General features: G+C 40.3%; 1 protein-coding gene across 2 annotated transcripts; it reads left to right on the top strand.

Annotated features, from left to right (window-relative positions):
- The first annotated feature begins 2,029 nt into the window (after positions 1–2,029).
- On the top strand, positions 2,030–12,093 carry LOC140305989 (tetraspanin-5). Of its 2 annotated transcripts, XR_011915390.1 has the most exons (11): positions 2,030–2,479; positions 5,676–5,726; positions 6,686–6,832; positions 6,941–7,111; positions 7,229–7,354; positions 8,281–8,328; positions 8,974–9,090; positions 9,179–9,240; positions 10,314–10,367; positions 10,475–10,516; positions 10,814–12,093. XR_011915390.1 is itself a non-coding variant. In XM_072385052.1 (10 exons), the coding sequence occupies exons 1-9, from the start codon at positions 2,396–2,398 to the stop codon at positions 10,324–10,326; spliced, it is 819 nt and encodes a 272-aa protein (XP_072241153.1). In that variant the 5' UTR covers positions 2,030–2,395; the 3' UTR covers positions 10,327–10,367; positions 10,475–12,093. The 2 variants fall into 2 exon arrangements, 1 of the variants encoding a protein (XP_072241153.1); XM_072385052.1 differs by having other exon boundaries at positions 10,475–12,093.
- Positions 12,094–15,139: the final 3,046 nt, after the last annotated feature.

Here is a 15,139-nt window from a genome sequence, read left to right as displayed (position 1 = left end):
CCTCGTATCCACCCTACAAACACACGAATCACACCCACTGCAGTTAGTCATAAAAATTTGAGAGGGCGAAATGTGCGTATTTTTTTATTTATTTATTTTTTTCAGAAAGAGCACCTCGGGGATATATCTCTCTAAAGATGTTTTTCTTTCTCGTTGAGCTGGATTTATGTTGATGAGAAAACAAGAGCTGCACTTTTTGTTGTTACAGCATGACTGTACAGGTAACAATAAACTGCTGGCAACCCTGCTGCCAGTAATTTACTGTAAATTTAGAAGACGGTCTTTTACAGTGTGAAGCTCCCTGTTATTTCTGCATAGAAGGTTTAAGCATCCATTCAAAGGTGAACCATGCAGAAAATGTGAATGGTGGGGAGAATCCTCGAATGAGGACATTTGAAACATGTAATGTGTCAAGCTGTGGTACAGTTCTGGATTAAAAAAACGTCTTTCCAGAAGAATATACTCGCCATTCTTTGAGGATGTGTAATTCAGGAAGAATTAAAGACGACGAAACAAAAACTAGGGAAGAAAACATGTCACAGATATGACACAAAACTATTTCATTTTACAGCTGAACAGCCTTAAATTTGTATGACATTTCTCAAAAGAAAAAAGAAGCTTTTTTTCTCAATTAGATCTGCTACGACAGCAAGGGGAACATATTTGAAATCTAAAACAAACAGCTGTGCAAGTCTAGATATGTGAATGCATGTGCGCTTAAAAGACCATGCTCGCAGACCTTAAAAAGCTGTTACATGTGGCAGATTTGACAGGAAACGTGGGCCCAACAAAACAGCTGCTGTCAGACGTTGCAGTGGAGGCGATTGTGAAACTGTGGCAAAAGGTGATGGTTGTTCCCACTCAACTTTGTTTAAAATTTGGAGCAAGTACAAACAAAGTGGGAGGGTTGTGAAAGGGAAACTTGCCACTTCAGAAGTCTCAGAGTATAAAACCCAAAAATAGAAACTGTACAACAAAACAGATTTTCTTTTAAAAATATGTTATAGGATGATAATAGATGTTGTCACAGAGCAAAGGGAATTAAAGCCCATCTTCGAGGAAAATACATGAAGTCAATAACATGGCCAGGAAACAGTCTGACTTTTAGTTTATGCCAAGGCTCTGTGCTGCAAAACTGATCTGTTTACTGAGAGTTAGAACCCGACTGATAAACAATATCATTTTTCACGTTAAAGCTGCCCTACGGACAGGCAGGGGAGGTTCAAAGAAGTGGAAATTGTGATTTTTGTTTGTTTTGTTCGTGTTTTGTATATTTTTTCCTTTCTTTATCTAAAGAAAAATGCCATTGAATATATATATATATAAAGTATTTGTTGAGAAGTATTTCACAAAGCCAGAATCTCCAGCCGTTATATAAAAACAGTTTAGTGTCAGTTTGTCAGTCCCACAAATTTTTATCATTATGTTTGTAATTGTAATTGTCATGTACAAACTAAAGCTGCCAAAGTTTACATGTCATGCGTCCATATCGTCTGATGTGATATTTAAACAATTAAAGTTAAATTATTCCAATAAATGACGTGGTTATTATTCCAATAAAAGATTAACTAATTAAAACATGGTGAAATTAATGGTTTTGCAGCTCTGCTTATTATCACAACTCATCATCATAAACTGTGATGTTGGGAAGTGAAATAACACTTGTTTTGTACTGTAGAAGTCAGTCAACACTTCCCAACCCTGATGGGTTGTAATGGCTCTAGAAAGAATGAATAGTTTATTGCAGTTTCTTCATTATGTGTGTTGTTCGTATTAATCATCATGTTTTGTGATCTAATGACGTTTGTGAGATCAAATCACTGAAACCAGTACTGGTCTCTGTAATCTCCTGTGTGCAATTAGATTCAATTCAGCTCCACCATCAGTGGTGATGGTTAAATAATACGCCTGTTCTAAGTGATTGAACAGCAATTGTTCAGTCTTATTTCCATTTGGGAGAACGGAGCGGAAGTCCCGCCTTCTCCGATCACCTGGCGCCCCTATTGGCTCCAACAGATGCCGTTCAAGTAACAGCCATGTCCAGGGTTTGGGCTGCGGGTCAGATGGGAAAGCATCGCTTTTTATCTGGTGGCCTCAGAGGATTTATCTCACCGTTACACCTTTGTGGATCCTGAGCGGGTTAAGCTGGTTTGAGCGGACATATTTGACGAACTTATCGCTCCCCCGCGGCTGCATCTGCGCCTTTTGCCAGGATGGTGTTTATTATAGGACGATAGAAAAAAAAAAACAGACGTTCGTCGAGTCATAAAAAAAAAAACAACCCAAAACATTAAAGGGTGTTTCCACCACCAGGCTGGCAAACACAACAGGAACCGGAGGTTAAATGTGATTCTTCCCCGTCGTGCGGACGTCGTTTGAAACAGAATCCATCCAGATGATGTCAGGAAAGCATTTCAAGGCTCACGAAGTGAGCTGCTGCATCAAATATTTCATTTTTGGATTCAACATCATTTTCTGGGTAAGTCCCCTGTTTGCTTTTTGCGACTTCAGGCCCTCGCGCAGCACACTGACATTTAATGGACGTGACACCGTTTGTTTGTGTCGTTTTGTGTTTCAGTCGGTTCTCATCGGACACAAAGGGGGGTGGGGGGGGGGATCTCTGCAGTGTTCTCTCGGTGCACTTGCTCCCTCTGTCACCTATCAGCACGCCTTCCCTTTGTGTTTGTACAGTAGCCTCTTGGTGATGTTTGGGCAGGAAAAGCCGCACTTGGAGCTGTCATCATCTCTGATCACCCAGCGTGAAACCGCGGCGAACGCAAACAAACACCTCCTCCCATGCCCGGGACCCACAGTGACTCTGCGGGCCACCTGGTGGCTTGCTGTTTGGTCACTGGGAAGAAGGAACGGGGTTATTCCCGCTCTATTGGGGCCTCATTGCGCGTAACACGTTTAATTTGACGTTTCAAGGTACTAAAGTACTTACGATCGACAAAAGGAGGTTATAAACCGGACTTGAAATAGGTTGATAGATCATTTGACAGAAAGAAAACTAGTACCGATAACTTATTTGAGCAGACAGTTTGCTCAAGGTTTGAAAATGTGAGTGTTCACTGCTTCTCCAGTGATCATATTAAAGTAAGATTGTTGCATGTCCTGTTGGTGACCTCTGCCCATCTTTACTTCTTTAAGAGACTCTGCCTCTCTTAGGTGCACTTTCTTTATGTACTTAGTTCTAACCCGTTGCCTAATCACCTAACTTGCCCTAACAAGTTTCTCCGGTTTCTTTTTTTTCGTACCATTTACTTTTCCAGGTTGTTGTTGCCCCCGCCCCATTTATTTTCAGCCGAAATTTGTTATAAAATGGTAAAGTGTCTCACTTTTTACGTTTGATATGTTGTCAATGTTCCGTTATGAATGAAAGATTGGTTGGATTAGCAAATGATTCACTTTTATTACAGTGTCACAACTTTTCTATATCTGGGGCTGTACTGTTTTTATATGCTTTAAAGTGGCTTTAGATAGGATAACATGAAAGTACCGTAATGACAGCAGTCACCATATACAGCATTGCCTACAGTGACTTCTTTCCACAACAGACATTTAGTTTTTTTTAGCCGTCAGTGCTGCTAAGATTAATTGTGGCAATAGGAATAATTTGTGTGTCCCAATAAGCCATAACAAAGTCACGGGGATTAGCTTGAATAAAGACTTAAGTTAATTCAGTCATCAGTAGCTTTTAATGATTACATCTTAGACAGTCTTAGACAATGATGTCTTCTACGAAACTGTCCGATTGCCTCACTGTGTAACAAATTCTATGGCTAAGAATATTTAGTTGTCTCAAAGATCAGTCGCTGTAGGTGAGAATGAAGTCATAGGTGGAAGTCTTTTTTGGCTCAGTCTGCCAGTCAGTCAGCGCAGTTACATGCGGGCCATCGGATCGGATTAATGGCTAAATTACAATAAGACTGAGTTATTCAGATCATGTAACGAGCTTAATCCGACAAGAAATCGAATCGGATCAGGTTACTTACTATCGAATTAAGACCCCGAGATAACTCGATCTGATTGCCCACTGAACCTGCCTGCAGACAAAGGTGGATCGGATCGAGCGTTCTGTGCATGCTCGAGAATTTTTCCCGCGATCTTTACCCGGAAGTCGAAGGAGACGATATTACTGTTGTTGTCGCTGCCGTCAGAAAGAAACAAACAATGCGATCGAGAACGCGCCCTTGTGCATCGCATTTGTGACATAACCATGCTCATCACAAATGTAGAGGGACGTAGCTTCATCTTGCTCTTCCTTCGCCATCTTGCTCGAATACCAGAGTTTGTTGTTGTTGGTGGTGAAGAGGCCAACCGGAAGTGACTCTATTAGTGATAGTTGAAATGGGTACAGCGCCACCTATCGTACCGGGGTATGACATACTTTGTGCCAGTGATTCGATTCATTCACCGCCATGTAACAAAGGATAATTACACTTACTCAGATAAGGAGCATAACCCAACTATTGCTATAATAGAGTTAATCTCATCATGTAGACCCACTGAGTGAATTTACTGTATATATCATTAGCAGAAGTTGGCTGCTTTCATATCTGACTTATCTGACTGACATAATGATTTTTCTTTATTATTATTTGCTTTTGTTTGGTACTTATTTGGGTTGTTTAGTTGGGTTTTTTGGTGGATTTCATGTGTCACTTTTATATCCGAGCCCAGGGTTTCACAGAGGGACATGGTAATGACATGATCTGTGTTATTAACTATTAACTGCTAATGGTTTTTCATGTTGTGGCTGACTGGTCTGTTTTTCTTTTGTTTTGTTTTTTAATCACACACACCCCCCACTTTAGTAGAGCCAATTAAGCCAACATGTCTTTGAGGTGTGGGAGAAAACCTCAAGAGAACATGCAAGGCCCACCCTGGGTTTGAACCAGTAACCTTCTTGCTGTGTTGTGATAGAACTAAACATTCCACCGTTGTACAACACTCAGATAATCATTTTGATCAAAATGATGTCTATGCTTGGTAGGAACCAAGCAGTTGGGAGTCATTTTTATTTACACTAAATGGAATAAAAAATGTCCAATGTAAGCATAAAAAGTAATGTCAAACGTCCGCTACAAGTTGTCAAAGCTTAGTGTATAAAAATGAGATAAAAGATGGCATTTTCCTTGTTTCCTAAATTCTATCAAATCTGTCAAAGTGCTACTAGCGAATGAGGGTTTTATCAAAAGAGGTAAATTGAAAACTTACTAGCAATAGACTGTATTTACAAAAGCCTTACAGTAAAGTTAGTTTTTGTGCATTTCAGTTTAAAACTCAAATAACAATTAGTAAATGTATATAACAGTTGTAAGCATGTTACAAAGTGGTTTTTTTACACACACAAATTGCTATACAATGTTAAATTGCAATACTATGATAAAAATGTATGATGCCTGCTTTCGAATCCTGAAATTTCTATGTTGTAGGTGGAAACTCGTACAGTCATTCAGTCATAATGCATTTAGGCTGTTTAAAGATAAAGCCTTTTTAAAGATGCCTTCTAGTCTGGGAGCCTCCTACTGATTCTGCAGAATGAGATGAGAATATTCGGTTATGGACCACGGCCAGGAAAATCTCTCAGTGGTTACCATGTGCTTCTGTGTGATGACCACATGTTGAAGTTACAGCAAAATAACCCAGCTCTCATGTCTCCTGTCTGTCAGTTCCTTGGAGTGGCGTTCCTTGGCATCGGGTTGTGGGCATGGAGTGAAAAGGTAGGTTCTATACAGAATATCAGAGCCATTAGAGGTTTCATTGAATAGTTTCTTCTTTTTTTTTTTCACTCACCGACATCTGCAAATGATCAGCAGATGATCAGCAGATCATGCATTCATTTCTTTCGCCCGTCTGTCTACATGGAATGCCGAAGTGGCTTTACTGAATCAGGAAGGAATGTCGTGTTTTCCTGTGGGACGCCCTTGTGAACAATGGATTCTGAGTACGGTAGATGGGATGAATTTCACAGAATCGCTCATTGTGGTGCTTTCTTTTCGGGGGGGGGGGGGGGGGGGGGGCAGAGACAGAGAGTCTACTCAGAGTGCTGACTTTCACAGAAGAACATTTGTCAGAAGATTCGCTCTTGGTTCTCGCTTCATTCTACGCATTGAATTGACATTGATGATTTTCTTTTTTCTTATGGGTTCATACATTTATTTTCCCAAGGTCATGGCTTCAAATGTCTCCATGAATTAGACCTATTGGCTATGAAGGCAAAGTCTTTTTTTTCCCCTTCTTTAAAGGAAGTACAAATCCTCAGATTTTAGATGCTGGAACCAGAGACTCTAATTTTCCTATCAACAGTTGAAGTCTGATACCACTGTTATATCCTCATTTAACTCTGTTAGTTTTGCAGTCCAGACTGTAGTTGTAGTGGCTTTGTTCTTTAGTAGTGGTCTAGCTTGCCATCGCGTGCAACAAGTGGTGCGCCATCAACAGTTCCAACCCACTCAAAAAGTTATTTTTGGAATAAAAATGTACAGCAGCAGTGGGCTGCCTAAAGACTTTATTAAGAAACATTAGCATAGTAGCTCTGTGAGTTAGCAGTTAACCAAAAAACACACTATGCAGTTAGTTTGAATAAAGAGGGGGAATTTTGAGTAGATTTTTTATCTTTCCTCACTTTGAATGCCATGGCCCCTATAACACCCTGTCCTGAAATCCTTTAATTCTCCAGGGTGTTCTCTCCAACATCTCGTCCATCACTGACCTGGGGGGCTTCGACCCCGTATGGCTCTTCCTGGTGGTGGGAGGTGTAATGTTCATCCTCGGCTTTGCTGGTTGCATTGGGGCGCTGAGAGAAAACTCTTTCCTGCTCAAGTTTGTACGTTACCCAAAGAAATTCTCTGAGATTTTTCTTATCCCTGGTTTCTTAATATTTCTTGTTGAATTAGTAGAATTGTGAGTGTTTTTTTTTTATTCTTTATTTTAGTTCTCCGTGTTTTTGGGTATCATCTTCTTTCTGGAGCTGACTGCGGGAGTCCTGGCCTTTGTCTTTAAAGACTGGATCAAGGATCAGCTCAACTTTTTCATTAACAACAATATCCGTGCCTACAGAGATGACATTGATCTGCAGAACCTGATAGACTTCACTCAGGAATATGTGAGCATGGTGTTTTTTATTGTTTTTTTTGTTTTTTTCTATTCCCTCTGCTGATTTCACGCTAGTTTTGTGTTGCCCTGCTGAATATGGTTTCTTTGTGTTTGTTTAACCTTGCAGTGGGAGTGCTGTGGCGCTTTTGGAGCTGACGACTGGAATTTGAATATCTACTTTAACTGCACTGATTCCAACCCGAGCCGTGAGAAATGCGGAGTGCCGTTTTCCTGCTGCACCAAAGATCCAGCTGTATGTCTTCCTATTTTACAGACAGTTCACTCCTTAATGGTACAGCACAACCAGCCAGTGGGTGTAATTTGCTGTTTTGGTTTGTTTGTGGGTTTTATTTTTTGTTGTTTTTTTTGTTGGTTTAGATTTGGAATTCAAACTGAGTACAGGTTGCTAGTAGTTGCTGGTCATTTTGAAGGTCTCCCGGGTGAAAGATAGCCTTGTTATTTATGTTCTCCAGAATGCTGTCTGAAGATGGCAACTGTCATGGCTGGCTGCCAACAGGACGTTCAGGCCACAGTGTTTAGTCCTCTCAGACTCTGCCAGCAAAGCACAGTCTGAAAACGGATGGGAGGAGACCTTAAGCAGGGCGTTTTTTTTTTTTTTTTGGCAGAAAATTGCTCTTACTGCTGCTCACTCTGCAAATCAGTGACACCACTCTGCTTCATCAAAAAATACTCTTGCTTCACTTCAGTGAAAGCTGACCTCAGCTGACCTGAGGACATGCTATCCAGGGTTATGCTCTGAGAAATGCAAGGATATACAAAGGTTGTTGAATGATACAAGAGCTTTTCAGCGGTATCACTAATGGCTGGATTCCAAAACCAATTTTCAGTCCTGGCCTGAGTCCACGTCATTATATCTTTTGAGGCACATCCGAGTCATATCGTGTCGGTGGTTGTTATTTTGTTAAATCTCACGTCTTCTGCGTCTTTGAATGCGGATTTTTAAAAGGACAAATGATTAAGGAGATGAAGAGGGGAGAGGTTAAGAAGTTTTTCAAATTTAGCAAATACATAGACACATTTCTCCAAAAAAAATGTTTCAGTCCATTACAGCAATTATTTAAACAACAAAATAACCCCCTGAAAATAGGTCTTTTATCCATCCCTATTCAAATTTAAGTGTTGTGATGTTAACAAAAACTAACTGTCCTATCTTCACAGGAGGATGTCATTAACACGCAGTGTGGGTACGACATCCGCGCTAAAACAGTGAGTTACACACATTACATTTCCTACATCAAATGACTTTACTAAACTAAACTCATCATCTGTCAGGTAACAAGGGTTGTAAAAGAGCCCAGAAAGCTGAAACTAGAGATTTTGGTGGCTCTTTTGCTTCAGTTAGGTGTATTCAGCTACATGAGGTCATCAGCTACTCCACCCTGGTCACAATATTCCTCTTTCAGTGTGTTTCTCACCTCCTCTCTCTTCAAAATACAGCAGCTGGCTCTCCATCAATACTTAAGGCGGTGTGGTATTACTCATGCAGCAGCAATGTAATGCGAATTGAGCCCCTCCCCCCACCATTAGCTTTGGCTGTACTCCACGGCAGCATAATGTAAGAAAGAAAAGGCTCTGTTTGTTCTCTTGACTTTACATGTGATCTCCAGCGAAGCAGTTTGCCGAGTTGGATGTGAGCAACTGAATAATCTTTCTGTGTCATTCTGTTGCCAGGGAGAAAACCACAAGATAGAAAGCTCTCATGTGTTCCCATTTAAAATGACTATGTTGCCAAGAATTGCAAAGCAAAAGTCAGTTTCAACACTGTTACACTGTGAAGCAAAAGTCAAAACCTTTCACCTGCATTTGATTGCTGGGCTGTAGCACTGGCCTGACATGCGACTGTTTTGTCAGGACTCGGAGCAGAGGACCTTCATCTACATCAAAGGTTGCGTCCCACAGTTTGAGAAGTGGCTTCAAGACAACCTGACCGTGGTGGCGGGCATCTTTATCGGAATTGCTTTGTTGCAGGTGGGGAAGTGTGAACAGTTTGTCCTTACATCCGATCCCTTTCCACGTTTCATCTACCCTGACGTTGTTGTTTTGTTTCTGGTTTTAGATTTTTGGCATCTGTTTAGCGCAGAATCTCGTGAGCGACATTGAAGCCGTCAGAGAGAGTTGGTAGGTGGCAGTAGTTCATTTATATATACGCTCAAGTTATTTTGGGCCAAATGTAACGGTGAAAAGAAAGAAAAAGGTTGTTTTTTTAAAGTTGTAAGATGTAATTCCTAAAACCTAGTTACAGATTACATCAAACATGACCTTCTTATGTAAGTGGTCATAGAAGGGGGTTTCTCTCGTTAATTTACACTGATATAAGCCAGAGGTTAGTTAGGCCAGTTTTCAAGCAAAACTCCTTCAATTGTGCATCTTACATATTTACTGCAGTTTGTGTGAAATATAGAATAAGTAATGACTAAACCTTTAGGGCTAAAATTAGTATAAATTTAATAGCCCTGTCCTCACCTTGTGTAAATACCATTATGGGAATATTGTCTTATTTAGAATAAGACAATTGCAAATGGAAATTATGCGAGTCCTTACTTCCATCCAGAAGTAAGGTCACACTTCCCACTCAAATGTTCTAATGCCAGGTGTGGGATTTTAACTGAGCTTACCAGTTGGAGAACCTCCAAAGGTGCATGTTATTGACGGGCGTAAACTGGGCCGAGTTTCAAGTGCCAACCTGGTAAAATGTGTGTTGGCTAACTCTGGATGTACAGTAGTGGAATAAGGTGAGCTGAAAGGGGAAGCTGCAGGGAAACTGGGAGCTCGTGAGGTTGGAGTGACAGACGGGAGATGAGTCACGGAAAGAAACCGAGAGAGATCTCTGGTGAAGGGTGTTACTCACGGGAAGATAAACGCAGCTCTGAGCTCCAGGGATTGGTGTGTGACCGAAACTAAGCACACTTGCCTCAGCTCCGTTTCCTGTTTAGTGACAATTAGACGAAGTTATTTAGCTAAACTAAGGTGGTGACTGTAGAAAATGTTGTTTTGTTTATCCTGTTGATTTGGGCATTTTTGCCTGATTTTTCTGTGCCTTGATGGAGAGTTTGGAACAGCTTTAATGTGTGTGTGTTTCAGCTTTATTAGGCCTTACACACCTTGCAGGTAGATGAAGCTGAGCCCAAAAGCTAAGCTCTACTTTGCAGGGCTGCAAGCTGATCTTGTTTTGCTCCTTTTTTTTCATACAGTTTGTTCACCTAAGACCCGCAAGAAAGTTTTCAATTGCAAGAAGGATGTAACTGGTAATCACTGACAGTGACACTTTCATCAGTCATACCTATAAGTTATTGATTCTCTCCTTCCCTGCGTGTGCATTGACATGTTTTATTCATTCTTTTTTTTTTTTCAGGAGTTTGGACGCCAGTAGCAATGGGAAGACTCCCCTTCAAATGTAAATAGTAAATTAAGAATTACTTTCAGAGTTTGTTTTTTCTTTTTATATGAAGCATAACCTTTGAAATGTAGTGTAGCTCTGAGTCAGTCTAACACAATCAAATACAGGTCAAATTCATCACAGTACATGCGACTCTGATGGTAAAAGGCTGTGTGCACGAAAATGAAGGCGGAAACGACTGTTTGCACAACGAAAATGAAAGGAAAGAGTTGAGGTTTTCTCTGAGGTAGTTCTTCAGTTATAAAAGGGGGTCTTAGCTTTCGCAGTTTCACATCAGCAGTTTTTTTTTTTTAGGAGCTGCATGGAAGGATTGTGTACAAAGAAGTGATTCTGGAAGTGCACTGCATGCCCATTGTCTGCTGATGGGACACTGGCTAACCTACATGTATTCAGTATTTTTCAAGGATTTGTTTCACAGTGGCTGGTAAGCACTTTTTTTGAATGTTTATTGGAATCTGCTTAAAGTTAATTATGAGGTGATTACAGTCGCCCGGCAAATGAGTTTTGTGAGACTATAGCAATATGTAGTGTCATGAAGAAATGTGATGGATGTTGTAGACCTTGTGATGTCGCAGCTTGAAAGGGACGGTGACAGCAAATGTCCAATTACACTGATGTGATCAAAATTACCGCCTTAAGCACTTTAATGATCATGAAGGGGAGATGAAGCCTCACTGCAGCTGTTCAGTTTTGCTGATGAAGGATTGATGTTTTAGTTGAGAAGAAACCACATGAAGTGGCACTTTCAATAGAAAAAAAGACAACTTTAACTCTCCACTTTTGTCACATGCTTTGTCCAAAAAGCAGCTTTGCAGAAAATGTCTTTCATCACATATGAACAGCGGTGCTATTTCTTGTAAATGATGTTCACAAGTGTTTCGGTATTTTCGCTTGATTTTGAATCGTGGCAATGTTGTTCCAGTGTTGAAAGCTGCCAGTGAAGGTAACCGTTTGTTAATTTTCCATTTGATTTTCACTGGAAAATGGGGACACGAGGGATTTTTCAAGGGTTAACGCCAAACGCCATACTGCTTCCTCTTAGTGGCACTTAACAGGGTGTGCGAGTGACGCACAGCCTACTTACATGCAGTACTTGAAAGCAGAGCGCAGCACCAGCAGTTTTTGTTGAAGTAGAATATTGATACGACACATCACCACGATGCATTTTCTTTTCTGTTCACCTTTTAATGGAGTACAAGCTGCCATCTTATGCAGACGCAGGACGAAATCACAGCCCGATTCCACAGAACTTTTCCTTTGCAGCCAAATCTTCTCATGTGAACTGAACATCCTTTACTTCCGAGTCTTCTTCCGTTGTTTTCTGAATCTCACAGAGTAAGCTTTATAAAGCGAACATGGTGTCAGATATAATTTTCCTCTAAGAGCTTCTTATGATTGTTGTTGTTCATGGATCGCTTTCTCACCACCTAGTGCCATATTTGTGATTTCTACATACTGCTAATTATGATTATGCCTCTTTTTTTCCCCCCACCTGTGCTTCTTATTCTTGTAAATAAATGGATCATGATGAGATGTAAATGTACAGTATCGCTGAATAAATGTGGTTCTTTTTATATTTTTGTCTGAGTTCACTTTGATTTTTGAGGGGATGTTTTGCTGTTCTTGACCACCTGTTTCACAACAATGCATTCAGTTGAATGCAGCTTCCGCTCTGGAGTAGTTGTGATTTGCTGCTGTCAAACTCGCTGCTTTCCTGGGAAATGTATAAAAATCAAAAAGGAAAAAAAACAAGAAAACAGTTCCAACTGCACATCAACATTTCACTGTTAACGGTGAGAACTACCTTTTTGCTTATTGAATAAATATGTTTATTGATGCTGTCATTGAAAAACTCAAGTTCAACTTAGTGAAAAAAAGTGAAAAATAATGTACTCCCTCCATCTAGTGTTTGAAATAAATATTACTGTCATTCTCCGTGTTCCCTGCAGTTCTAATCAAACAACAGATTGGTCTGTCTTTGCTGATGAATGAGGGCCTTCACTTTACCTCACTACAGCAGTTACAAATCAACAAAAAACTCATCTGTGCTCCTAAAAGGTGCTCTTTTGAAAGGTTTTCTCGTGAAGAAAACCTCTTATAGCATTAAAATGGCTTGGATGGGACTACACCCTGAGCTCATTCAGCAAATTGGGATCTATGAATATATTGGTTTGGTCCTGCCTCCATCTCCACTCGCTAGAAGAAGTTCTACTGACAAGCCCCTGCTAACTTGTCAAAGCTTGGCTAGCTTCTCATTTATTCAGTTCCTCACAGCACATTTGAATTAGCTGTAAAGCCTCACCCAGCAAGTAGCCACATTTGGTTCTTGCAGTGTCATGGCAGAACATAGGAGGAACCAGTATTGTGCAATTTAATGTTCACGACAAGCAGGCTGTCTAACCTCGCCTTTCCAGGACTGAATTTGCACACAATTTGTCTCGTTTCAAGTTAACTTTAGATGAGTGGAACTTTAAAAGCAATTACATTCTGTCTTCAAACAAAAAGAGTGCATAAATGGAGACAAAAAAAGAAGAGTTCAACATTTTTGGATGTTTTTTTTGTAAAACATGGGTGAAAGATAGAGCGGGGGTTCATCTCTCTGCTGTCTGTAAGAATGATCTCACTGTGATGACCTTTGGTTGTCGTTTGGAGGTCAGAGGAAGTGTAGTCGTAGGTCGGTCAAAGAGGAACAGCCGTGAATGTTTTTCTTTTGATATGGATCTGTTTTACAGAAGAGCGAACAACAGAGATTAGTTGTTTACGCACACACGTATGCATTCTTACGTTCTTACTAACGCAGATAATTTGCATTGAGATACCCGCTGCTGATAAGTGTATCAGTTTGTTGTGTTATCAGGGAATGATTTCGAACGTCCTGACCTTTGGCCAGATGCCTCAGTGTTATTTCTTCTTCTTTTAGAGCTTCTAAAGCAGACTGATGTGATTATCTTCCCTTTCTGTGACAATTCAGTCGCTCTCCAGTAATAATTCACAATCCTCCACACTTGACCTTTTTTCATAAAGCTCACTGAATCGGTCTCACTCTTTCCCTCAGGCTTCATTAGGCTTTTATTGTGTAGATTAGTTCTGTTTGAGCCACTTTCTGCTCACACACAATTACTGATGTAATGATGATCTTTATTGATTTGTTTTACTCTGTGAGACAGACCACAAACAGCCTGTTGACCCATTCATTCTTGTTTGTAACCTGAGGCTGCACTCAAATTAAAGGTTGTGACAAACACTTACTGTGCCCTTATTGAGCGTATCGTTTCCTTACATGTCTTACTTGAACATTACTTGTATTTTTAAACCATTTTATTGGGTTATCTATGAAAAGTACTTTGTCCATTGAAGAAGCAACGGCGGGATCTTCTGACCTCTGGCATAACTTCAACTTTGACCCAGTGACATGCAAAAGCTTCTGCACCCTGGGTCAAAACCCCTGTGTTAATGAATGGAGTGAAAGATTACCCGATTTCCATTAATGATATTTTCTTATTATATTTTAAGGAAGAGTGCTGCGTTATCTTTTAATTTTAATGTGATCAAACTTTTTAAAAAGTGGTTAGTGTCAGCACAAAAAAAAAAAAAGTATCACAGCTTCCAAACATCTTCTGTAGGGACGGACACAAGTGTGTTCTTGTTTGGGGGATTTTGGTTTTTCCTTATTGCAAAAAGGCCTCTAATTCTGTGAGATTCTTGGATTGTCTTGCCAGCTCTGCTCTTTTGAAGTCTACTCACTCGACTTTTTTCTGACAGCGCACAAGCCCAAAGCATGATCACTCCACCTCCGTGCTTAACGGTTGGAGACGTGTTCTTTTCATGGAATTTGCAAACCTCACATGATGCATTTTGTGGTTAAGATGCTGAAAAAGCTTTTCATATTAGAGCTGGTTTTGCTGCGCAACAGAAAAGTACACCACCCCTCCAGACTGTGATACACCATACTGAGGGTCTTTGATTGGATTTTCTTGCAATCCTGAAAACAATTCTCTCTGAAATTTTCTTGATCCTTCCACCATTCCTGGTAACCGCTATTTGTAATGACATCACAAACTGAGAACGGCTACTTGTAAACGCTTTACCATCTTCTGATGACCTTCTCCCGTTTAATGAGCATTAATGACTTACATTTTCAGTGTGGCGGGCAGCAATTTAAAGAGGTCCCTGGTTGCTGATTGATCAAAGTCAAGGTTTGAGGAGTCAGAGTATTAAAAAGTGTTGAAATGTGCACCACTGCCTTTCCTAATGATGATTCCTATGCTCTTACAATCTAACTAAGGTCTGTGGTAAAACTGATTAAATTCATTTGAGTTGTTGGATACCCCAAACTTTTCTAATGTGCTCTTTCCCCTTTTCCGCTCTACAATAATGATAAAAAGAAATCCACTGACCAGAGTTGTAGCCTCAGAGTTGTAGTGACAGAATCGTCAGATAAGGAGGTTGCTGAGATGACTTTGAGTTTGTTTGCAGCACATGTCTGATTTAGATTAATCTGCAGAGGCAGCAACTGAGAATCTTGTAAGAAGAATAAAACAGTCTTCACCAACAGACAAACACTGACACCCACTGGCTGTTCAGCAAAAAAAAGCTTTTTCTTTTTCTTTTTTGAAGTTG

This window comes from Leuresthes tenuis, unplaced genomic scaffold, assembly GCF_036924035.1.
Source record: "Leuresthes tenuis unplaced genomic scaffold, fLeuTen1.0.hap1 SCAF_4, whole genome shotgun sequence".
Lineage (NCBI taxonomy): Eukaryota > Metazoa > Chordata > Actinopteri > Atheriniformes > Atherinopsidae > Leuresthes > Leuresthes tenuis.
Note: the sequence above shows the minus strand (reverse complement) of the source record. Positions and strands in the feature narration are given on the sequence as shown.

Bases quoted from the DNA above. Each gene is read 5' to 3' on its own strand.
- LOC140305989 (XM_072385052.1), top strand. From the start codon at position 2,396: ATGATGTCAGGAAAGCATTTCAAGGCTCACGAAGTGAGCTGCTGCATC. The intron at 5,727-6,685 runs GTAGGTTCTATA...TTAATTCTCCAG, and splicing joins TGTGGGCATGGAGTGAAAAG to GGTGTTCTCTCCAACATCTC. The intron at 6,833-6,940 runs GTACGTTACCCA...TCTTTATTTTAG, and splicing joins ACTCTTTCCTGCTCAAGTTT to TTCTCCGTGTTTTTGGGTAT.